Raw genomic sequence first — 26,072 nt, forward strand, 5'->3', positions numbered from 1 at the left:
GTGTCTACGCTCCGGAGTGCAGTGGGAGGGACTGGACCGAGCCTGCTAGGTAAGTATAAGACATCCCCCAAAAATACAACCTAGTGCCTCTTTTGGAGCAAAAATTAATATAAGACAGGGTCTTATTTTTGGGGAAACACTATGTCCACTAACCTGAAGAGCAGCATTTCCATCACCAGCAGCTGTGCAGTGCTTGTGTTCAGGCTCTGTGCTTGTGGATAGTTGTTTTTTTTTTTGTTCCCATAGCTGGGGAATGAAGGGTTGTCTGTTAACATGGGACATGCTGGAATATGGGGTAAATGTAAATGTCAGGGATGGTGGCGGCTCAATATCTGCCCTGTTTCCCACTCCTGGCTATGAAGCCTACAGCCTGATTATCAATTGCGTAGGAGAGGCCTGAAGTAGGCGTGCTACTTCCTGTCTGTGCTCTGAGGCCACTGCATGAACAGGGAGTGAGATGATGAAGAAGAAGCAGCTACAGCAGTGGAAGAGGGAGCAGGATGAGATTGACTCTTTGCCCACTGGCCCAGGTGGGCTCTCCAAGGCAGCGTGTGGTGGGGGTTTATGTGGCTGTTTATACACGTTGTGTTGAGGTTCTTTACAATATTTCTGCATTTTAAACTCTTACTGCAGGAAATTAGAGAGGCAGTCAAATTACTTAAACCATCCACAGCAGCAGAGCTGGATGGCTTATCTAATGTTTATTGTAAGAAGTTTTTGTTTGCCTTAGGAACCCCGCTAGCAGGCTTCTTTAACCCCTTCCCTCCCCATGACGTAAGGGTACGTCATGGGAGCGGGGTACTTCCCGCAAAATGACGTACCCTTACGTCATAGGAATAGCGCTAGATCAGTCATAGTTGGGTCATAGTTGCTCGCTTCACCAAGATGTCACATTTCGTTCCTCTGTGCAAGCTACCGAACGCCAAATTTTTATCTGAAATATTTATCAAGGAGGTGGTTTGACTGCATGGGATTCCACAGGATATTGTCTTGGATAAAGGGGTACAGTTTGTGGCTCGCTTCTGGCGAGCTTTCTGCAAATACCTAAACATTAATTTGTCCTTTTCGTCGGCATTCCATCCTGAGTCCAACAGACAAACTAAACGCATGAATCAAGAATTGATCCAGTTCCTGTGACTTTTTGTTTCTGATAATCAGTTTCAATGGGCTAATTACTTACCTCTCGACGAATTTGCAATCAATAACCATGTTAAGTTGTCTTCACAAGTCTCACCGTTTTTCTGTAATGATGGTTTCCATCCCCGGTTTACATTCTTTACTCCTTCCGTTTCTGACACTCCGTCTGCTGATACCTCGACTGATGAACTGTGCACAGTTTGAGCCCAGATTCGTAAGAACCTTTAGGGTTCCCAGGAGAAACTACTTAGGCAGTCGAAAAAGAGACGCACTATTTCTCCATTTACTATCTCTCAGGTGGTTAACCCAGTGGCATATAAAGTATCCCTTTCTGCATCTTGGAAGATCCACAACGTCTTCCATAAAGACTTGTTAAAAAGATATGTGACTCTAGTTTTGCCCACCCATGACCCGCCCTCTACTACGCTGGTGCAAGGAGAATTAGAATTTGAGGTGGAGAGAATTGTTGACTCCAGGCGGGTTCAGGGCTTGATACAGTATCTTGTCCACTAGAGAGGGTTCGGCCCTAAGGAACGGACGTGGGTTCATGCCAGGGATGTTTATGCCCCACGTCTGGTCCGATTATTTCACAGGGACTTCCCTCTAAAGCCCGCTCCAGGTCGTGGGGGTCTGATGTCCCCCCATAGAAGGGAACTACTGTCAGGAATGGCTGCTCTCGGGGTCTCTGTGCCCACACCACCCGAGCTGATGGGGTGCAGCGCAGGGGAGCCACAGTCTTGGTGACCTCTCCTGGCCACCGCAGTCCTTGACGCTGGCTCCGGCCGCGCGTGTCCCTGTTGCCATGACTCCCGGGCGCTTTTTGCTCTGCTCTGTCTCTGCAGGTGCTGGGAGGAGCTGTTCTCCCAGAGTCTAATTTTGTCCTGCTGCTGTCAGACTTCCCGCCCCAATCAGCTGCTGGGGCGGGAGTTCTGACAGCATTTAAACTCCTCAGTTTCTCCTAATCCCTGCCAGTGTATGTTTGTCTCCAGGCTACATCCGCATTATTCTGATCTGATTTCCCGTTGTGACCCTCTGCTTTTGGACCTGACTTTGACCTCGCCTGATCCCTGGTACCGCGTATTATCCTGTTGCCGACCCAGACCTCCTGACTTGCCTCTGTATTTGTTTGTAAGTCTGACCCCTTGCCCCGCTTCCCTAGTGAGTATAGGGACCGTCGCCCAGTTGTTGCCCTGGGGCCTAGCCTAGGGGGGCAAGTAGGTAAGGACAGAGGGTTGCGGGTAGCTTTTAGCGACTTACAGTACCCGGACCATAGTCCCTTGACAAACCTGGTGCTGCCCCGCAATGTCCTCCCCCTCCCACCGTGACCTGCTATCATGACTATCCCTGTCTGTCCATGTTGAGTCAAGTACCTCATCATCTTCCTCTTTGTTGTCCTTCTCCTCCTGAGTGGACTCTATGTCACAGTGAGCACCGGCAGCTGGTACCTCCTCTCCACATCCCCCTGAGTACACTTGTTATGGGAATAAATCATATTCCAGAAGATTTCACTGGCTTGCTCCGGATTGGTTATAATGAGAAGCTTCATGCATGAATATATGTATGATGAACTCACGGATACTCCCCATGAGCCCCATACCCTTCTGCTTTATTGAAAGGAAGTACAATAAGGTTAGACTCGAATATGATGCACCAATTACATGCATACCCCTCCCAACATCATAACAACTCATGATTGGCCTAGTATGTAATGACACTGATGATTAACATATGTTTACGCCCCAGGTGTATGTTGCTATGTAAACACATAATTTCTATATACCCAAGTAGCATAGACTTTATTAATATTCCCATCTGAACCAAGGAATCCAAGGGAGGGGATAAGGAGCAGCCCCCCTCTTATGATCAGTGGGCATCACAGGTCTTTCTCATAAGAAACACATCTCAGGACCTTGTTAAGTCTTGGGAACTTGCGTTGGAGTGTTGGAGATATCAGCACAAGACTGCAACACACACAGTGTACAGTATTGAACCAGTTAACCATTTCACTGCTAGCTATCTTCTATGAAGGTATGTGTGTGTGTATATACATATATATATATGTGTGTGTATATACACACACATACATACATTTGCATAGGCTGGTTTAAGAAACACATTTATGTTATTATTACTACAACAAACTTTAGCAGATTTTGGTAGACTGTGCTGGGTAGAAGTGGTCACCACAGCAAGGGGTGCAGGGAGATGACCTTCTTGCAGAAGGAGCTGAAGATGTAAACAAAGCATGGAGGTGAAAAATGGATATAGGTAAATACTACTTCTGAAAAAAACATCTTGAATATGTTGTTTCCAACAGCCTGCAGGGCAGATTTATTGAAAAAAAACACAGATTGTATTGACAAAACCCCTTTAAGTTAAATTAGTTTAATATGTGGTATGTTTGTACGCAGTAAGCACGAAAATAGAACATTCTGCATATTTTTTTGTACAAATGAAATGCGTGCGCCAAATACCCTCATATGAGCAAACCTCTTGAAATCATTTTTTTTTATTCAATGCCTTTGTGTGAGAGGTATTGCGAGACTCATCTTACTGCAGATCATGGTTTTTCTTGTTTTTCTTGTATGCGTTCAGCTTTTTTTAGAGAGTATATATTACACTTTGGATTTTATGTTTGGTATTTTTTGGAGTCCTACACCCTTATCTCTTTGATAGGTGTATATATTTTCTTGCAAGGATGTAAAAATATATATTTAAATGACACATAATGGGGGTTCCCCCACAAGCCTAAACTAATGATTGCACTTATGTTACAGCCTGCAAATATATTATTTACTAAAGAAATGATAGTAAAAATAGGGGATTTTGGCCTAGTGACTCGAATGACTGGGGAAGAAGCGAAAAAAGCACTTGAGCGAACTCGTGGAACTGGTACTCCATCGTATATGGCTCCAGAACAGGTGAATACTTTCCAGAAAACTAATTTGGGATGCTGTTGTATGTCAGTGTTTTAATTTTTTTCTTGTGTGAAAGATGCGAGCAGTTAAACCTTCCTCATCCAGATGTTTTTTTCACCTTTTAGCACAGTGCTAAACGCTGTCAGAAGCTCCCATTATTTTCAATGGAGCCTATCACACAGCCTTAGACAGCCGCTCGATCGCAGTGCTTTCCAGTGCCGCGATATTTGAGTGGAGTCTGTTCTATTGTTGGGCGTTTATCGCTCCTCATCTATGATCACTGCGGCTGAAAATGAAAGTAAAATGCGGCAAAGTGATGCTGCTTAAAGCACCGCGGTTTAAATCGCGGCACTTTGCTGCATTCATGTGTGAGGGGGCCTTAGTCAAAATTTATCAGTTTCTCTGTAAAAAGAATTAAAGCCTCATAATATATCCTTTGGTATCTTCTAATACATGTTCCATAAAATTGCAGACCTGTATAGTTGAAATACTTGAAGAGGTTCTCTGCAGGTCTGTCATATATTTTAGCCTGAAAGCAATGGTGCATGGACCTCACTCGAGTATAAACCCACCCTAAGAGTTTCAACGAGTTTTCCCAGTTTTTTGGGGTAAAACTTGGTTCCTCAGCTTCTACTCGGGTTGGCTTATACTCGAGTATATACGGTATGTGATTCCGATAAAGATTCAGATTTACCAGAGGAGCATGCATGGCCGTATGAGTCTTCTCACCTTTTAGGTGCTCTCACAAAGGAGAAACGTTATCCTTTCCTCACCTGCATCTACAGGCCTCTCACTAGCCAAGTCAGCGAATCTACTGCATACTGATGAGGGGCAAATACCCTGAAACAGCTGTCTGTGCATGGTTTATCTTTTCCATCTGGAGAAGACTCTGACATTAGCTCATACTCCCAGTCATTGTTACCAAGGCCTGTGTAAGGCCGCGTACCTGTGGTTTTTCATTTTCATCTGTACTGTGGATGGACCCGGTGGCTCGCTGTTGGATATGTGCAATGCAGATATATTTTTCAAATGTTTAGTTTTCTCTCGCCATAGTTAGGCTATGACCCGGAAACCCGTGACCTTTCCACAATGCCATTGTTTCAATGGAAGCCGATCGTGCACAATCTGTGCAAAATAGAGCATGCTGCAATTTTTCCTCCGCAAGTGAAAATCGTTTTCATTTCTGCTCATGTGCAGGAAGAATCGATTTCCCATAGCATGCTATGAATGGTATTTGCTGCAGATCCACATTGCGGACACTCGCCACGGATTCCGCTGCAAAAATCCACCCGTGTGCAGGACGGCCTAAAAATCTGACATTGACTTTCAGGAATGCTGCCTTCCAATAGCCGACACTGTATAGGCATTGTTCCATCCTTTCATTTGCATACATTTCCCAGAGGAGCATGCATGACCTTCTAAGTCTCCTCACCTTCCAAATGCTCTCCTTAAGAAGAAACGATACCCTCACTGACCCATTCAGATAAAGAACATGTTTTTTATATTTGGTCAAGTTGTTAATCCTCTTATATTTTGCTTTTCCATAGAAACATAACCAGTATGAAAATGAAGTTGACATATACCCCTTAGGATTAATATTGTTTGAACTATTGTGCATATTTCGCTCGGAACATGAGAGAGGAAATGTAAGTAGAAATTTGTTATTCCAAGTGTATGGCTTATCATGCTACTTCAAAATTTCTGTTTTTTTTCCAAAGACAGTTATAGATGTGCCATGATATTCTAGATATAGATTAATTACGGAGAAACTGTCAGCAGGTCCACGCTGCCCTAACCTGATTATACTTCATTATGTTTTATTCTGAAGCGCTTTGGCATTTTAGACAAAGCATAGTTTTAAAATGTGCCGGGTTTGGAGAGAAATGTCTGCCAGGCAGGCTGCTTCTGGATTCTCCCCCCTAAGCAAACGTTGGTTGACAGGTCTTTCCCCATGTGTCTGTATTGCTGGCTACATTTAGAGGGTGATACAAAATATCCCAAGGATGCATCCTCCAAGTAAAAAGCTTAGTGTATCCATTATATGAATACACAGAGCGGTCTGTCTCCATTGTGACTTAGGCCTCATGTCCACAGGCGGATCAGATTCTGCATGCGGGAGCCCGCAGTGGAATCCGACCGTGCCTGCAGCCTGCGCCCACATGTACCTGTCTGGGTCTTTTTTCTTTACTGCGGATGTGTGTGGAAGTGCCGTCCAGCACACATGCGCAGTACAGGTTGTTTTTTTTTAAAAACTCCTGCTTTCCCGTGAAGCCCGCGGCCCGTCCGCTATTCATTGACTACAATGGAAGCCGCCTGTGCAGGAACTGCACTAAATAGGTGCATGCTGCGGTTAGTTTTCCAGTCCAAAAGATTCGCAAAACAATCCGCATGCTTTAATTCAGGTGTGGACACCCATGATTCCCTGTGGGTGGCTTGAATTGCGGATCTTCGGCGAGGATTCCGCAAGACAAATCCGCCCGTGGATATTGGGTCTTATTCTGCAAGCAATCTTGAATTACCAATTTTAAATGATGACGCTGTGTTAGTTTAAAGGGGTTGTCTGTTTGCCAGACATTTTCCCTATAACAACTGCGCTAAAAAAACAAAATCAGCTGTACATACCCGTCCTCTGCAGTCTAGTGCGGTGTTTGCTGTTGAAGATGGTGTCACCAGATATCACGTGACAGCTGCAGCCAATGAGAGGCTGCAATATCACCATTCTGAACTTCTGGTATCACAGCGCCCAGGATATAAGCCCTGATGCCAGGAGAACCGGTGGTGATGCCTCAGTCTCTAATTGGCTGCAGCGGTGATATAATATTCGGTTACATCACCTTCGACAACAAACATTGGAAGGATGGCAGGACTACAGTGCTGGATTGTGGGTGCAGAAGAGGGGCGAGTATAGCTGATTTTGTTATTTCAGTAGGGTTGGTGGTATAGGGGGAATGTTGTCAGGTAACCAGACAACCCCTTTAATATCCAATTTAACTCACAGATGTTCTAACAATGTTTTCTGACTTTTTTCTCTAAAGCATTGGATAAATGTTCGTCAAGGTGAATTTCCTAGTGGGTTTGAAGAACAGTACCCCTTGGAGGTAAATAGTTTTTAGAATATTTTCAGACATGGTATATTTGTTGCAGATTTTCTGTATGGATTCTGCACCAAAAATGAACAAACTACAGTACAACGCATATGAGTACAGACTTGTAAAACCCTTGAAGATATCTGCAGATTAGAGAGCATCCTGAGGATTCTGTAATCCGTGGCATGCTCTATTCTGGTGCAGTTTCCATATGAATTTGCCACAGATTTCACCCTGCAATAGGTTTCTCCTCTATACCTCCACTGTATGTTTTTTGCTCATTTCTGTTTCTTTAATTTGTGTTTTCACAGAAACGTGCGATCAGACAAATGTTGTCACATGACCCTAAGAAACGACCATCGGCTGAAGAATTATCCAGATCTTTCCAAACGATGAAAACTCTTGATTCTCAAACCTATTAAGCATGTTGTTAAAAAAACATTAATTAGACCTACATTGCCCATTTACTTCAAAGTGGATCATCAGCTTAACCCCTTAGGGACTGGCCTATTTTGCACCGTAATGACCAGGCTTTTTTTATTGTTTCATGTTGACATCACTACGTTGCAAGAACTATTATTAGTTTTTCTTTGACCTAGTCATCAGGCCACTCGCACACATGTTGTTGGCGAACCACTTCGATTTTGATTGTGACACTTTGCTGCGATTTTACTTTAGTTTTTAGAGGCAGGTTCCTGCCTCTGACAGGGGGGGCTTAGCACACCCCATCATTAATGAGATGTACTAAGCGCAGTAAAATAGAACGGAGATGTCTGCGAGGCCCAATTGAAATCATTTTGAGTGTTATACAGCGATTACCATGGCGTTCAAAAGACCTTGTATTTTGCAGGACAAATTGTGTCTTTTAATGGTACACTTTAGGTTATATATAATGTAACATTTAACTTTTAATTACTGTTTTTATGAGGAAGTCAGGAAACCCCAACCCTCCTTAGAAATTTTACCATTTTTTATTTTTAGTTCTTCTTTTATGGGTTTTACCATATGGCATGACTGACATGGTATTCATGTTATACGATTTCCGAAAGAACACATTTATATAGTGTTTTTTTAATGCGTTACTATTTTTCTATAATAAACACATAAAATTGTATTTCAATTCGTAGCATTTTGGGGTAAATGCAACCTTTTAATTTTATTACATTTTTTGCAACCGATAAATGGGGAAAAAATGTAATTTGGGCATTTTTTAATGGTGCCTATCGTGGTCTAAAGAATATGCTAAATTTAATCATTGGGTCAATAGGATTATGGCAATGCCAACCTTATATAGATTTAACTTTATTACAGTAAAAACCCTTTTAATTTAAAAAAAATTGTATTTGCATTGTTGCATTCCACAGTGCATAGCACTTTAAATTTTTTGCTAAATGAGCCGTGGGAGGGCCTTATTTTTTTGAAACGAGCTGTAGTTTCCATCTGTATCATTTTGAGGTACATACAATTTTTTGATCGCTTTTTATTGTTTCTTAGGAAGGAAATAAATTAAAAATATCAAATTTTTTTACATGTTTTTTTTATGCCATTCACCATAAGGGATAACGGACCTACTATTTTTATAGTACCAGTCATTACGAATGTTTTTACTTTTTTCATTAGAAAGTGGGTTTGTAGGGAAAGAAAAGTGTGTTGTTTTTTTTTTAAATAAACTTTTTGAACCTTTACATATACTTTTTGTCTTTTAAGGGTTTTTACAGCTACATGTAGTCCATAGTCCTAGTGTGCCATTTGGTTAATAGGAGAACTGAAAGAATATGGCGGCTTTAGAGCTGTAGCTGTAATAGGATGCTGTTACATAGGGCAATATATTAAGCTGATTGTTCCACTTTAAAATTATGGTGCAGGGAATCCATCTCATTGTGGGAGAGATGATGATTCTTCATTTTCCACACGAGAACATGAGAAGATTGCACTAAGAGAACCCGTAACCTTTTATTTTGTATTTGAATCCATTACTTAGTGATGCTTTCCAACACTTTTGCAACATTCATTTTTACGGGATACGTACGAAGTGATGTAATACATCTGTGACCTAGTCCGATAATGAACAGATTTGAAATAATAAACAATGGTGTTTGTATATAGCGCATCTCTAATGCTGGAACAAACTGCACTAAATATGGAAGTGTGTTCATATTCTAAATGTGAGAGATTTTTTTTACAAATCTCATTTATATTTGTAAAATGCAGCAAAGTGCAATTGGTTAGTCAAGGTATGTTGGCCAATGGGATCTAGTATCTTATCTTTTCTCTTTCAGTAAAGTATTTATAATGAAAATATTATTGTAATGAGTACCGACAGTGTGAATGCATTAGTGTTGAGCCGCCTCTGCAGATTTGATTAGCTCAATTTCCACCAGTGCATTCCCAATGGGTACAGAACGGAGGATAAAGTTGTATTCACATGGGTGAGATTTCCGCACAAGTTCTCCTCGTGTCTAAGATGGTCAGATCTTGCATGAAAAAAAAAACTATTTATTTGAATGGGTTCTTTAACATGAGCGATTTTTCACTCGGACTAATGGTCCAAGTTTGAAAAAATGGCTAAATGGCCTATTTTTGTGCGAGTCTCACACGAGAATAGGACATTTAATGTACAGTGTCCCGCACAGCAAACCAGATTTCGGCTCTTATTTTTGAGAGCCCTACTGGACAATAAGAGCTGCGGTCCGAGTGGTTGGCATCTCCTCGTCTTTTTAACTTTACATTCATTTTTTATGAGTTCTCCTGTGCGTCTGAGGATTGGCATTATTAATTCTTCTGTGCAAGGCTGTGTTCACGAGTATACAAGGCATCCATTGTGGCTGGATTCATAAGAGATCTGTTTTCATCTACATGTCTGAATCCTGTTGATGAGATTTGCCAGGCTTCAGGTGCCTTTTTTTTCATTTTTGTTTTACTGAATAGCCGTGTAGCCAAAACTGGTAGAAATCTGACAGAATGGGTGCTAACCGAAAGCATCAGACAAATCCCATAGGAGTCAATGGAGATGTTAAGGTTAATGTTTCTCTGCTTTTTCTGTAACAGTGATGTAAGAGAATCACAAAGAAACAAAAATATTGACATTATCTCAAATACTGCTTGTATTTGTAGATAGCAAAGATTCTCAAAGGATTTGATCTGTAAGGGCTCCTTCACACGGGTGATCTCTGGGCGTTTTTGTGTTTGCAATACACAGATTTCAATGGGTTTTTTGTGTGCGGGAAAAAATGCAGCATGATTTACTTTTGTGCGCATTTGCGCAACAAAGGTCACCATAGAATTCTTTAAGGGATGTGCAAATGTGCATGTAAAATGCAACGGGGTGCACAATACGCTGCACAATTCCACAGGAAGAAGAACACACCTGGAACCTATTAGGCTAAATAACCTGGGCGTGGCCATGTCCTTTGAGCAAAAAAACATGCCCTGCAAGCACAAAAAGTACAGTAAAATGAGCCAATATGCGCACAAAAAGTCTAGTTCATAGATCAAATACGTTGCGCTGAGGTGTGCACAAAAATACATACGCTCACGTGAAAGAGCCCTTAATGTAAACTTCCTAAGAATTAAGTTGAAAGCTTTTTTTTTTTCTTTTCGAAAAGCAGAAAAATTCTGTGTATTTAATAAATCGTTTCACAGTCCTATTTGTGGTCTTTTCTGCTCACATGATGTAAGTCCCAGTGTATTCACATACAGCAGATTTGTGAAGAGTTGTTTCAGTAGCATGTGCACGGCTTTCTGCCAACCCCACATAACAGGGATTCCAAAAGTGTGCTCCACGGAACCCTTGGGGCTCTGCGAGTGATTGTCAGGGAGTCCAATGGAGGCTCTAGGACACCGTAGCGGTGTCCAGACAGCCTGTAATGGGGAAATGAGAGTGCAACACAGATCACAAGAGTCAGTACCGGTCATGTGATGCACTTTGCTATGCCGACTACAGGTCCTGCACACTTATTTCCTCAGTACAGGCTTTCCAGACACTGCTACAGGGGTGAGTAGAGCTGGGATCAATGGTGGATTATAAGAGGGGTGATTTGGGTGACCACCCCGGTGCTGAGACTCCAAGGGGGCGCATGGCTGTCCCAATGGCCCCTATTGTAATCTGCACTGCTAAACCTCTCCCTTCATCTGAAGAGCAATGCGGCACTGGGGAACCCTAATACTACTGGGGCAGCAATGGTGGACCCTATCATTATTGGGGTGACAATGGGGGAACTAATTTCTACTGAGGTGGCAATGGGGGGGGGGGTTCTATCACTACTAGCACCACAGTGGGAAAGCCTACTGCTACTGGGGCCGCAATAGGGGTCACAATTACTACTGCGGCCAATATAGGGGTCACTATTACTAGTAGGACTAGTGTGGGGTTCACTATTACTACTGTGGCCAATATAGTGGACATTATTACTACTGAGGCCACCGTGGGGAACACTACTACTACTGGTGCCAATATAAGGCGCTATGCGACGCTTTCTCTCACCTCCTTTGAAGGCTTCTTGCTGTCAGCGCTCACCAGCTTCTGATTCCCAGTGGCCTGTGGTGGCCTCACCTGACCAGCGGGAAGCACAGTGAAATGGAGCATGCTGCAATTTGTTTTCCGGACCAAAACGTCTGCAAACAAATCCGCATGCTTTAATTCATGTGTGGATGCTTATGCTTCCCTATGGGGAGCTTGACTGGTGGATCTTCTGCAAATCAGATCTGCCCCGTGGACATTGGGCCTTATATCAGCCCCAGTAGTAATAGTGTCCCCTATATCGACCCCAGTAGTAATAGTGACCCCCACAGTGGCCTCAGTAGCCTTAATAGTGATAACGGCCCCAGTAGTAACAGTGTCACCTATATTAGCCCCAGTAGTAATAGTGACCTCCCACAATAGCCTCAGTGATAATAGTGTCCCTTATATCAGCCGCAGTCGTATTAGTGACCTCCACAATGGCCTCAATAGTAAGTGTCCCCTATATTTGCCCCACTAGTAACAGTGTCCCCTATATCGGCCTCAGTAGTAATAGTAACCCCCACAGTGGCCTCAATGGTAATAGTGGCCCTCACAGTGGCCTCCGAAGTAATAGTGTCCCCTATATCGGCCCCAGGTGTAATAGTGACCCATATATCAGCGCCAGTAGTAAGTGTTCCCTATATCGGCCCCAGTTGTAATAGTCACCCCTACAGTGGCCCCAGTAGTAATAGTGACCTCCCACAATAGCCCCAGTAATAATAGTGTCCATTATATCAGCTCCAGTCGTATTAGTGACCTCCAAAATGGCCTCAATAGTAATTTTCCCCTATATCGGCCCCAGTAGTAACAGAGTCCCCTATATCGGCCTCAGTAGTAATAGTAACGCCCACAGTGGCCTCAATAGTAATAGTGACCCTCACAGTGGCCTCAATAGTAATGGTGTGTCCCCTATATCGGCCCCAGGTGTAATAGTGACCCATATATCAGCTCCAGTAGTAAGTGTTCCCTATATCGGCCCCAGTTGTAATAGTGACCCCCGCAGCAGCCTCGGTAGTAATAGTGACCACCACAGTAGCCTCAGTAGTAATAGTGACCCCTATATTGGCCCCATTAGTAATTATAAACCCTATATTGGCCCCAGTAGTAATTGTAAACCCTGTATCGTGCCCAGTAGTAGTAATGACCACTATATCGCCCCTAGTAGTAATAATCTCTATATCCGCCCCAGTAGTAATAGCGACCCCCACAGTGGCCTCAGTAGTAATAGTTACCCCCACAGTGGCCTCAGTAATAATGTCCACTATATTTGCATCAGTAGTAATAGTGACCCTGACAGTGGCCTCAGTAGTAATAGTATCCCCTATATTAGCCCAAGTAGTAATAGTGGCCTCCCACAATGTCCTTGGCCTCAATAGTAATAGTCACCCTCACAGTGGCCTCCGTAGTAATAGTGTCCCCTATATCGGCCCCAGGAGTAATAGTGACCCATATATCAGCCCCAGTAGTAAGTGTTCCCTATATCGGCCCCAGTTGTAATAGTGACCCCCACAGCGGCCTCGATAGTAATAGTGACCCCCACAGTAGCCTCAGTAGTAATAGTGACCCCTATATTGGCCACAATAGTAATTATAAACCCTATATCGGCCCCAGTAGTAATTGTAAACCCTATATCGTGCCCAGTAGTAGTAATGACCCCTATATCGCCCCTAGTAGTAATAACCCCTATATCTGCCTCAGTAGTAACAGCGACCCCCACAGTGGCCTCAGTAGTAATAGATACCCCCACAGTGGCCTCAGTAATAGTGTCCCCTATATTTGCATCAGTAGTAATAGTGACCCCAACAGTGGCCTCAGTAGTAATAATATCCCCTATATTAGCCCAAGTAGTAATAGTGGCCTTCCACAATGTCCTTGGCAGTAATTGTGACCCCCCCACAGTGGCCTCAGTAGTAAGTGACCCCCAGAGTGGCCTCAGTAGTGATAGTGACCTCCCACAGCGGCCTCGGTAGTAATAGTGTCCCTTATATTAGCCCCAATAGTAATAATTACCTCCCACAATGGCCTCAGTAGTAATAGTGTCTCCTACATTTGCACCAGTAGTAATAGTGACCAAGACAGTGGCCTCAGCAGTAATAGTGACCTCCACAGTGGCCCCAATAGTGGGCTCAATAATAAGTGTCCCCTATGTTTGCACCAGTAGTAATAGTGACCCCCACAGTGGCCATAATAATAATAGTGACCCCCACAGTGGCCTCAATAATAATAGTGACCCCCACAGTAGCCTCAGTAGTAATAGTGGCCCCCATGGTAGCCTCAGTAGTAATAGTGACCCCTATGTTGGCCCCAGTAGTAATTGTAAACCCTATATCGTTCCCAGTGGTACTTATAACCCCCATATCGTCCAAAGTAGTAATAGTGTCCCCTATATCGGTCCCAGTAGTAATAACGACCCTGACAGTGGCCTCAGTAATAATAGTGACCCCTCACAGTGACCTCGGTTGTAATAGTTACCCCCCATAGTGGCCTCAGTTGTAATAGTGACCCCCACAGTGGCCTTAGTAGTAATGGTGTCCCTTATATTAGCCGCAGTAGTAATAGTGACCTCCCGTAATGGCCTCAGTAGTAATAGTGACCAAGACAGTGAACTCAGTAGTAATAGTGACCCCCCACAGTGGCCTCAGTAGTAATAGTAACTCCCCACAGTGGCGTCAGTAGTAATAGTGACCCCCACAGCAGCCTCAGTAGTGATAGTGTCTCTTATATTAGCCCCAATAGTAATAGTGACCTCCCACAATGGCCTCAGTAGTAATAGTGTGTCCTATATTTTCACCAGTAGTAACAGTGACCTTCACAGTGGCCCCAATACTAATAATGACTCCCACAGTGGCCTCAATAATAATAGTGATCCCCACAGTGGCCTCAGCAGTGTGTCCCCTATATTAGCCCCAGTAGTAATAGTGACCTGCCACAATGGCCTCAGTAGTAATAGAGTCTCCTATATTTGCACCAGTAGTAGTTACCAAGATAGTGGCCTAAGTAGTAATAGTGACCCCCACAGTGGCCTCAATAATAAGTGCCTCCTATATTAGCCCAAGTAGTAATAGTGGCCTCCCACAATGTCCTTGGCAGTAATTGTGTCCCCTACAGTGGCCTCAATAGTAATAGTGACACTCACAGTGGCCTCCGTAGTAATAGTGTCTCCTATATCGGCCCCAGGAGTAATAGTGACCCATATATCAGCCCCAGTAGTAAGTGTTCCCTATATCGGTCCCAGTTGTAATAGTGATCCCCGCAGTGGCCCCAGTAGTAATAGTGACCTTCCACAATAGCCCCAGTAATAATAGTGTCCCTTATATCGGCCCCAGTCGTATTAGTGACCTCAACAATGGCCTCAATAGCAAGTTTCCCCTATATCGGCCCCAGTAGTAACAGAGTCCCCTATATCGGCCTCAGTAGTAATAGTAATGCCCACAGTGGCCTCAATAATAAGTGCCTCCTATATTAGCCCAAGTAGTAATAGTGGCCTCCCACAATGTCCTTGGCAGTAATTGTGTCCCCTACAGTGGCCTCAATAGTAATAGTGACCCTCACAGTGGCCTCAATAGTAATGGTGTGTCCCCTATATCGGCCCCAGGAGTAATAATGACCCATATATCAGCCCCAGTAGTAAGTGTTCCCTATATCGGCCCCAGTTGTAATAGTGACCCCCGCAGCGGCCTCGACAGTAATAGTGACCCCCACAGTAGCATCAGTAGTAATAGTGACCCCCGACAGTGGCCTCAGTAGTAATAGTATCCCCTATATTAGTCCAAGTAGTAATAGTGGCCTCCCACAATGTCCTTGGCAGTAATTGTGACCCCCCCACAGTGGCCTCAGTAGTGATAGTGACCTCCCACAGCGGCCTCGGTAGTAATAGTGTCCCTTATATTAGCCCCAGTAGTAATAATTACCTCCCACAATGGCCTCAGTAGTAATAGTGTCTCCTACATTTGCACCAGTAGTAATAGTGACCAAGACAGTGGCCTCAGTAGTAATAGTGACCTCCACAGTGGCCCCAATAGTGGAATCAATAATAAGTGTCCCCTATGTTTGCACCAGTAGTAATAGTGACCCCCACAGTGGCCATAATAATAATAGTGACCCCCACAGTGGCCTCAATAATAATAGTGACCCCCACAATGGCCTCAATAATAATAGTGACCCCACAGTGGCCTCGGCAGTAATAGTGTCCTCTATATTAGCCCCAGTGGTAATAGTGAGGTCCCACAATGGCCTCAGTAGTTATAGTGCCTCATATATTTGCCCCAGTAGTAATAGTGAGCAAGATAGTGGCCTCAGTAGTAATAGTGACCCCCACAGTGGCCTCAATAATAAGTTTCTTCTATATTTGCACTAGTAGTAATAGTGACCCCCATAGTGGCCTCAGCAGTAATAGTGCCTCCCCCCCCCCCCCCCCGTGGCCCCTAGTAGTAATAGTGTCCCTTATATTAGCTCCAGTAGTAATATTGACCCTCACAGTGGCCCCAATAGTAATAGTGACCCCCACAGTGGCCTCAATAATAAGTGTCCCCTAGATTTGCAAGAATAGCAATAGTGACCCCCACAGTGGCCTCAGTAGTAATAGTGTCCCCCACAGTTGCCCCCTAGTAGTAATAGTGTCTCTTATATTAGCCCCAATAGTAATAGTGACCCCCACAGTGGCCCCAATAGTAAAATTGACCCACACAGTGTCCTCAATAATGTGTCCCCTATATTTGCTCTAGTAGGAATAGTGACCCTCACAATGGCCCCAGTGGTAATAGTGTCCCTTATATTAGCCACAGTAGTAATAATGACCCTCACAGTGGCCTCAATAAGTGTCCCCTAGATTTGCACCACCACAGCGGCCTCAGCTCTAATAGTGTCCTCCACAGTGGCCCCAGTAGTAATAGTGACCCCCACAGTGGCCCCGAAAGTAATAGTGACCCCTATATCGGCCCCAGTATTAATAGTGACCCCTATATCGGCCCCAGTAGTAATAGTGATCCCCACAGTAGCCTCAGTAGTAATAGTGACCCCCATGGTATCCTCAGTAGTAATAGTGACCCCTATATTTGCCCCAGTAGTAATTGTAAACCCTATATCGTTCCCAGTAGTACTAATAACTCTAATATAGTCCAAAGTAGTAATAGTGTCCCCTATATCGGCCCCAGTAGTAATAGTGACCCTGACAATGGCCTCAGTAATAATAGTGACCCCCCACAGTGGCCTCAGTAGTAATGGTGTCCCTTATATTAGCCCCAGTAGTAATAGTGACCTCCCGTAATGGCCTCAGTAGTAATAGTGACCAAGACAGTGAACTCAGTAGTAATAGTGACCCCCACAGTGGCCTCAGTAGTAATAGTAACTCCCCACAGTGGCGTCAGTAGTAATAGTGACCCCACAGCGGCCTCAGTAGTGATAGTGTCTCTTATATTAGCCCCAATAGTAATAGTGACCTCCCACAATGGCCTCAGTAGTAATAGTGTGTCCTATATTTTCACCAGTAGTAACAGTGACCTTTACAGTGGCCCCAATACTAATGATGACCCCCACAGTGGCCTCAATAATAATAGTGATCCCCACAGTGGCCTCAGCAGTGTGTCCCCTATATTAGCCTGCCACAATGGCCTCAGTAGTAATAGTGTCTCCTATATTTGCACCAGTAGTAGTAGTTACCAGGATAGTGGCCTAAGTAGTAATAGTGACCCCCACAGTGGCCTCTATAATAAGTGCCTCCTATATTTGCACCAGTAGTAATAGTGACCCCCACAGTGGCCTCAGCAGTAACAGTGACCCCCACAGTGGCCTCAGCAGTAACAGTGACCCCCACAGTGGCCTTAGCAGTAAGTGTCCCCTATATTTGCACCAGTAGTAATAGTGACCCACACAGTGGACTCAGCAGTATAGTGTCCCCCACAGTGGCCCCTAGTAGTAATAGTGTCCCTTATATTAGCTCTAGTAGTAATAGTGACACCCCACAGTCACCCCAATAGTAATAATGACCCCACAGTGTCCTCAATAATAAGTGTCCCCTATATTTTCACCAGTAGTAATATTGACCTCCCACAGGGGTCTCAGTAGTAGTAGTGTCCCCCACAGTGGCCCCTAGTAGTAATAGTGCCCCTTATATTAGCCCCAGTAGTAATAGTGACCCCCACAATATCCTCAGCAGTAATAGTGTCCCTTATATTAGCCCCTGTAGTAATAGTGAATGTCAATGAGGCTGACAGCCATAGTGTATTATGAGGACATGGGCTGCTGTCTGCCATAGTCTGGCCGGCACTAAACACTACAGCGGTTTATATGACTACGTCCGCCATCATCCTTCCCCTCAGCGCCTGGCATTACAGCAGTTTCGTTTTCGGTTTCATAAAACCGAAACCGCCGGCTCCTCAGCAGTCTGCAGCCGCTGCCCGCCCTCCACCGCCCCGTCCTGTTAGGAGGAGAGAGGCGCTGCCCGGGCCCCAGACACTGCGGGAGTGAGACGGGCCGAGGCCGCAGTTACTGACAGGAAGAGCGGAGGACGGCAGGTGAGTCTATGATGTGCGCTGCAGCTGTGGGGGAACTACAGCTCTGAGGGACACATGGTTCATACTGTGCAGCTTATAGCTACGGGTTAGTCTGCTGACATTTGTAGTTCTGCAGGACAATTGCCAGGGCTGTATATTGGCAGTAGATGAGTAGGGTGACAGGAGGGCCCGTGCACACCGGCGTGGCTTCTGCCTTTATTACGTCCGTATATTTATGGATGTGACGGGGACAGTGGACAGCGCCACCTATGCAATATATTGCAGGACCAAACACCACCATATGACGAGTATAAGGTAACAAGGAGGTAAAGTGTCCCACCGCTGGAAGGGGCCGCACTAATATAAAGCAACAACAACAAAACATGCAATATTAACCCCTTGAAGACCACAGGCTGTTTTTTAAGGACGGGACACTTTGTAGGGATTTTACACAGATGGTTTTACTGCACTATTTTTTTTCTTCAGCTACCAAAATTATTTGCAGGTCTGCTGTTAAAGGGGCACCCGGCGGTTGGTGATCGGCGGGGTGCATAGTGGAAGTTATACTTCCATTTTCACTCTTTAGCACATAGCGCTCATTGACATCTAAGTAGCGTGGAAAGTAGAAGGCAGAAGCCTTGTGTGGCGCGGAGTGTTAAGGCAGCAGAATACAGTCCTCAGCTCTCACTCACGACCTGCATCCCCCACATGGTTCAGGTAGCCGTCTCAAGGTTGACTCAGCCTTCCATCTTTCCAAGGTCGGTAGAATGAGTACCCAGCTTGGTGGGGGGTAATAAATGAATTACCCGAAAGCGCTGCGGAATAAGTTGTCGCTATACAAATAAGTGATGTGATTCACTGAGCTGCATGATGGAAGTTTGAAGGGACAGCACTGCTGGGTGGCCTGGGCTGCTGGGCAGCAAAAGCATAGTGTGTGAGGGCGGCATAGTGTAATTGCAATTGCAGACTGCTGTGACCCCGATAACTACGCCACTGCCTATAATGCTGTCAATCGACTCATGGCAATGCTGGGACACTAGTCCACAATACGCTTGTCTTTGTCTCTTTGTCTAAAACTGTCCTAAAAGTGTCATATGTGTCAGAAAAAGCGCAGGGGCGTTATCAATGCGGCCCATGGCCTATGCTTTATTTTTTAATGCACTTGCACCAAAAACCTGTAGTGATGCCTTATTTGGGGATTTTTAAAGACATTTGGCAAGCGCATTCTTGCTCTCAACTAAACAGTGTGTGTATTAGGGTTATAACTTTTTTTTACAACCTCATATTCCTGTATCTTAGGCAAAAGTGCATCCAATTAGGATACAGGAATATGAGGTTGTAAAAAAAGTTACAACCCTAGTGTGTGTATAACCATTTATCGGATCTCACTGTTTGTAGTACACTGTGGATTCCTAAAAGGCTATGCTGAACAATAAGAAAATACTAGTACCAGTGCTTCGGGTGGCACTCGTGTGATTATGTCACCATCATGTGATCAAAGGTGGAGTTCAGAACCCCCAGTGTCTGATCACATGAAGATGACCTCATCGCAGGACCTGTAAGCACAGGGCTGCTGTCAGGCTCCACATGTTTTAGCACCTGTGATGACATCACCGTTATGTCATCAGGGGTGGAGCTCAGAGCCCTGGTTGACTGATCGCATGACGGTGACATCATCTCATGTAACTTACACAGTCACTCAAGGAAAGGTGGTTATTTGTATTTTGACTAGTAATTATTAGGAAATTATAGTACCAGTGTTTCTGGTGGTACAATATGCCACACAGCTCTGCTACATGTACATCACATACATCTCTGCATCATACATTCGTTATCCCATAGAGCAGAGATCACAAGCAGCACAGCACTCGGGATAAAGGACCTGTTATGATGACATCACCGTCATGTGACATCATAACAGGTCCTTCATCCCAAGTGAATAAGTTATATGCTCCGCTTCTGATCACCTGACAGTGACGTCATCACAGGTCCTTCATCCCTGATTATGGGTGGACTACATCCCCTACAAACCCCCTGTGGCCTCAGTTGCTATGGAATACCAACAAACACCTAGCTGGACAGCAGCCATGTGCGTACAGGACCTGTGATGATGTTAACATCATGTGATCAGGGGTGGAGCATGTAAATCACTCACGGACAGGTGGCTGTTAGTATTTTGATATCATATGTCTACCTATTTAACACGATAAAATGTGTCATGTGATGCATTTGGAATATACCGCACTTTATGTCCTTATTCAACAGGAATTTACGGTCCTACATCTCTGCCGTCACACATTGCTGATGAATTTTTTTTTCTTCAAGGTTCTCCATTAAGGTGCATCATGGCAGAGCAAAATTATAAAGGGATGCTAATACGCCACTGTGACATGTCTGGATTGAGTTTTCGGTTTGACAGCTCTAAAGCAGGACTACCTCATGATCCAAGGTACATAGGCGTCTCCATTACTGGGAGTGTATTCTTTCAGTGTCTGTATGGGAAGTTATCTCTTTTGACTCTTGTCTTAATCACTGAAATGACACATTTTTTTTTAGTTATTTACGGGTTAAAAAATGTCACTTTTTTATTAGCAATTTTAATTCTATGATTCTTTCTGAACTTGGGAGTGTAATGTTTTTAAAAATGCTTAGTATACTTTAGGAGATATGCATGCAACCCCAGCAGTGATTTTTGGGAAAGGGCTTGAAATATGAGCCCTTCCCTGAAAATCATCCCTATCTTGTGTAAAAAATATATATACTCACCTCTCCAAATGGTACCCTGAAAAACCTCCCTAGCATGCGTAAAAAATATATATACTCACCTCTCCGATGCTGTTGGGGTCTGGGGGGTCATGCCGCTTGGCTTCCCCGGCTAGCTTGTGTAATAAATAAAAAATATATACATACTCCCCTCTCCAAAAGGCTGGGTTCTCACGGGTCGTATTCTTGCAGAAATCTCTCTGTTTTGCCGCAGTGAAAAACCTTGAGATTTTCACCGGGAAAGCGTAGCTTCAAAGCCCGTGGCACTTAGTACAGGGTTTTGGAGCTGCTTTGCCGCTTTCTTTTCTGTTGTGGCCGGCTTTGCAATAGAGGAGAGCGTCCCGGGAATCCGTGCCACAGCGCCGACTTTGCTGCAACGGATTCGCCGCCTCTTGGGAACGAGATTTCTGACAAATCCCTGGCTAACCCCAGGATTAGCGGCCACAGGTGGATTCGCCGCAGCAAAATTCTGCACGGAGTTTCCGTGGAAAACCCGCCACGTGTGAACCCAGCCTCAACGGGACAATGAAAACTGTCTTCAGCTCCAAGGGGCTAATCATAGTGAATGTTTGTCTAATTATATGGTGTTTTCCATTTTTGTTTTTAGATTTACTTCCTATGTGTATGTAAATGAAGAAATGCGTGGAGAAGGACAAGACAAAACAAAAAGAGGAGCTGAGAACCTTGCATGTAAAGTGGCTTTATTGTCTCTGCAAAACCAGGATCAGGGAGCACATGAGGCGGTGGGTTCTGAAAGTACCGATTCAGCAAAATTTAACATGTCTTAAAGGGGTTGTCTCGCGAAAGCAAGTGGGGTTAAGCACTTCTGTATGGCCATATTAATGCACTTTGTAATATACATCGTGCATTAAATATGAGCCATACAGAAGTTATTCACTTACCTGCTCCGTTGCTGGCGTCCCCGTTGCCATGGTTCCGTCTAACTTTGGTGTCTTCTTCCTTTTTTAGACGCGCTTGCGCAGATCTATCTTCTCCATTCGGCTCGGCTCGGCATCACCGGCATTTTGGCTCCGCCCCCTTGTACGCATCATCGCGAAGCTCCGCCCCCGTCACATGTGCCGATTCCAGCCTCTGATTGGCTAAAATCGGCACATGTGACGGGGGCGGAGCTTCGCGATGACGCGTACAAGGGGGCGGAGCCAAAATGCCGGTGATGCCGAGCCGAATGGAGAAGATAGATCTGCGCAAGCGCGTCTAAAAAAGCAAGAAGACACCGAAGTTAGACGGAGCCATGGCAACGGGGACGCCAGCAACGGAGCAGGTAAGTGAATAACTTCTGTATAGCTCATATTTAATGCACGATGTATATTACAAAGTGCATTAATATGGCCATACAGAAGTGCTTAACCCCACTTGCTTTCGCGAGACAACCCCTTTAATGTGTTATAAGTTTTTGTGTCACAGTTTGTTTACCTTTTCCGTTAAAGAGAAAAATAGATTTTATGGTTCAGAAGTATTTTATTGCGATGCTACATGTTCAAAACAGGGAAATTTGTTGTTGTGAAAATGGGGTTTACAGTAAACATCCAGAAATATTTTGCGTCTGTATTTCACAGTATGAGTAGAGATCTTAATTTTATTCTACATTACCAGAGAAAGAGTTCCTATACTCAACGATTGGTACAGGACACAAACTGAATCAGGAGAACGGTAGGAAGAATGAATGTAGAATGGGTAAAATTAGGGGAGGAGTGAGAAGAAAAGTGGAAATAATTCCAGCGTGCGCGGTGGCGGGAAAGCCACTGTGGTTATTTAACTTAAATCATATTGATTGGTAAGGTAATATAGTTATGAAGATACAACACCCTTAAGGAGCCAAGTGTTTAGTAATGGGAAGGAAGGACATAGAATCCAATAGGCCCAAGTAGCATAAAATCTGGAGTATTTGTTATTGTCATTAGCACCTTGTTCTTCCATATGCATTAGATTGTCTATGGCTTCCAGCCATATCCATATTGTGAAATTTAGGTAAATCGCCCAAGGATCGAAATATGGCAGTTTTGCCATCTTTCTTTGCTCTGAGTTGAAAGGAATATCCCCAGCGGTAAGAGATGTCTCAGTCTTTTGGGGCGACCAGTATGGGTCTTAAAGATAATGATTGTAGAACCGCGGTATAACAGGTTGTTGGTTTTGTGGGCACATTTAACCCCTTGAGTGGCACACCCGGAAATTTTCCGGGACGAGCTCCACTCCCCATAGCGATATAGCCCGGAAGATTTCCGGGCTATGTATCACTATGGGAGCTGCAGAGCACAATGCCACAAGCTGTGGCATTGTGCTCTGCCTGCACAGTCCCACAGAGAACAAAGCAAGGGCTTTGAAAAACCAGCAGAAGATATTGCCGATCTGCCGGCAATCTCCTGCTTCTAAGTCTCCTGCTTTGTTTATAGGTTGCCGTAGAGACCATCGGCTTGTCAGAAGCAAGCCGATAGTCTCTGTGGCAGGGAGAGCTAGTGCTTGGCTGTCAGAGGACAGCTAGGTACTAGCTCTTACAGCAGAGATCAGAGAAAACCTCCGATCTCTGCTGTGTTAACCCTTTACATGCTGCAGTCTATGTGACTGCAGCATGTAAAGGGCTGTCACTGCAGCATGTAAAGGGCTGTCACCATCGGACCCCCGGAATGTGATCAGGGGGTCCTGATGGGTCCCTGTGGAAGTCCCCTAAAGGGACAAAAAAAAAAAAAAGTAAAAAAATTATAAAAACACTTGTCTCCCTTTACTTGGTAAAAAAATCAAAAATTAAATCACACATGTGGTATCCGTGTGCGTCGTAATGACCCAGAGAAGGAAGTTAATACATTATTTAACCCCTTAATGACATGGCCCCTTTTTTTCTTTTTTCCCCATTTTTTTTTCCTCCCCCCTGTTTAAAAAAATCACAACTTGCCCCGCAAAAAACAAGCCCTTATATGGCCATGTCAATGGAAAAAGGAAAAAGTTATGGCTCTTGAGACGCAACTGCAAAATTTGTTGAAATTCAATGATTAGACCATTTTAAAAAACCTGCCCTGGTGGGTCTGACAGGGTGGTAGGAAACCCGCCACTCAAGGGGTTAAGGTTGGTTTCCTTGTCCCTATAAAAGTGAATGCAGCATATGATATCCCTGTGGCGTTTCGGATCAGATAGCTTAGAACCCAGGACCACGTGTTGTAGATGGGGATAGCAGGTCCAGTTTGATTTTTAATCCGGGGTCCCCGTTGTGAGGGAATTCCCTTCCCTGCTGTATCGGCGGTCCGTGCTCTCCAGAAATTCATGGAGAGTGGGACCGTATCTCTTCCCCACCACCCAGCTAGGCATGGAAGCTGAACACTCGCATGGCGGCGCCATATTGGAAACCTGTCCTGGTGCGTGCAGAGTGCTGAGGAAGCGCTCAATGCACTGTGTTTCCCCCTAAGACGTCGCTGGGAGCCTCCCTACTCTTTTTCTGCATCCCATTGCGGGTCGGGAGAGACCTGTTATCCGATGCGTGTAGCCTGGTGTCATTGTGTGCGCCAGGTATAACGGAAGCTCGCTAAAGTCCAGCTCACTTCTCCATTCACAAGCCATGCCCCCCAACAATAGATTTTTAATGGCTTAAGATAAGGCAAATTCTCACAGACAAGTTAAATCTTCTACATCTGTACATTAATAGAATATATTAGTGGCCTGAAAGGGGTGCCAACTTTGGAAAATCCCTTTCTGTTGAAAGAATTTCCCAACGCCAATCTGACCACAGCTTGTCCTGTTGCTGGAACCCCCAGCCATGAGCTGTAAACTGTGGGGAAATCATGCAGCAAGTTTTCCGTTCCCCTGCAGCGCCACCACAGGAAAAAAGAAAGCATGTGCCAATTAAATTGTAATGCATGAACACGCTGGGTCCTCCATAGATACTCTCCTCTCCAGCTAAGGCTAGGTAAACACTAGCTGTAAGTGCCAGTGTACACGGACACTGAATATGCACTTGTTATGTCTTATTTTTCATCTATGAAATTGACATAAATAGGACATGCCTTGAGTTTTTTCAAGCAGACCATCAGTCTGTGTGGGGAAAAAAGGCCATTTGTAAAGCCTCATAAGCTATAATGGGGCCATGGGTACTGGTGTACCTTGACGCCACCGGAAGCTAGGGGCTTGACAGGAGGAACCCTGTCACACCCCTAGCTCCGATTGGCGAAAAACAGCAAGGTCCTAGAAGGCACTGGATCGTATTACGGCCAGAAGCGCCATGGAATGTGAGTGATGCTCCAGCCCGCCTCATGACATTTCCCCCGCTGTTGGCTCACTGCGGTGTGTCCATTGCCGCTGTGGGATCTGAGCACAGCTCCTGCCGTCTCGGCACGATGGCTCTGAGTCTCCCCCCGTGCTGTTGCCTCCCTGCTCCCGCGCTATTAGGCCGCTCGGTGTCACATTACCTACTGTCCTCATGCAATGAGCACAGGGATCAGTGCACTGCTCCTGCATTATCCGTACGGCCACTGTCAGTGTTTCTTCGCTGCTAACGCCAAGACGAGGTAAAAGTGACATGGGGGGCGCCCCGCCGCGAGATGAAACTGATGGGGTAGGGGGCGGCCCGCCGGTAACGCCGCCGCACGGCACTGTGGAATCCCTGCTGCAGACCCCGCTCTGCGCTTCCTTTGCACATGGGGCTGCTGCAGCAGGGTACGCTGTCTGCATTGTAAAGAAAAACTTTAGTGGGCTGCCAGAATCTGCAGGTGAACAACATGTGCAGCCAATCAGGAACAGGGAGCGTCACCCCCTGTCAATCTTGTCTCCACCAGGACTTCCTGGTGGCGTCAAGATATACTAGTACCGGGGCCATGTTTTATCACTGCAGTGGCCAGGCTTGGTATTACAGGCAAAGCTTCCATTCACATCAATGCCTGCAATGCCAACCCTCACCACTGCAGTGAGAACGGAGCTGTCTGTTTCCTGCAGAAATAAGTGCTTCGGTCAAGGGAAGAGCTGACTGGCAGGGGTCCTGGTGGGTGGATTTACTACTAATAACCTATCCTGAGGTTAGGCCATCATTAGTTTATAACTTGACAACCCCTTTAATTCAAAATTTAATAATCGGATATATTATGGAGTTTCTTTGGAAAAGAAAAAAAGGTTTCATTGCACACTACAAGATAATCATTAGATCCTCAAAATAGGATGTCTTGCTTCAACAATGTGT

General features: G+C 44.8%; 2 protein-coding genes across 2 annotated transcripts in view; both read left to right on the forward strand.

The window, feature by feature from the left end:
• LOC136620849 (interferon-induced, double-stranded RNA-activated protein kinase-like) overlaps nt 1-10,785 on the forward strand; it is a 62,595-nt gene extending 51,810 nt beyond the window's left edge. The window contains exons 18-21 of the mRNA XM_066595872.1: nt 3,915-4,058; nt 5,603-5,701; nt 7,091-7,153; nt 7,453-10,785. Of these exons, the coding sequence (XP_066451969.1) occupies nt 3,915-4,058; nt 5,603-5,701; nt 7,091-7,153; nt 7,453-7,563 (417 nt within the window). The 3' untranslated portion in view covers nt 7,564-10,785. The remainder of the gene's footprint in view (nt 1-3,914; nt 4,059-5,602; nt 5,702-7,090; nt 7,154-7,452) is intronic.
• A 7,248-nt stretch (nt 10,786-18,033) lies between these two features.
• The window catches only part of LOC136620850 (interferon-induced, double-stranded RNA-activated protein kinase-like), a 55,186-nt gene continuing 47,147 nt past the window's right edge, over nt 18,034-26,072 (forward strand). The window contains exons 1-3 of the mRNA XM_066595874.1: nt 18,034-18,154; nt 20,459-20,582; nt 21,504-21,639. Of these exons, the coding sequence (XP_066451971.1) occupies nt 20,479-20,582; nt 21,504-21,639 (240 nt within the window). The 5' untranslated portion in view covers nt 18,034-18,154; nt 20,459-20,478. The remainder of the gene's footprint in view (nt 18,155-20,458; nt 20,583-21,503; nt 21,640-26,072) is intronic.

Source organism: Eleutherodactylus coqui, chromosome 3 (genome assembly GCF_035609145.1).
Source record: "Eleutherodactylus coqui strain aEleCoq1 chromosome 3, aEleCoq1.hap1, whole genome shotgun sequence".
In the NCBI taxonomy this organism is placed as follows: domain Eukaryota; kingdom Metazoa; phylum Chordata; class Amphibia; order Anura; family Eleutherodactylidae; genus Eleutherodactylus; species Eleutherodactylus coqui.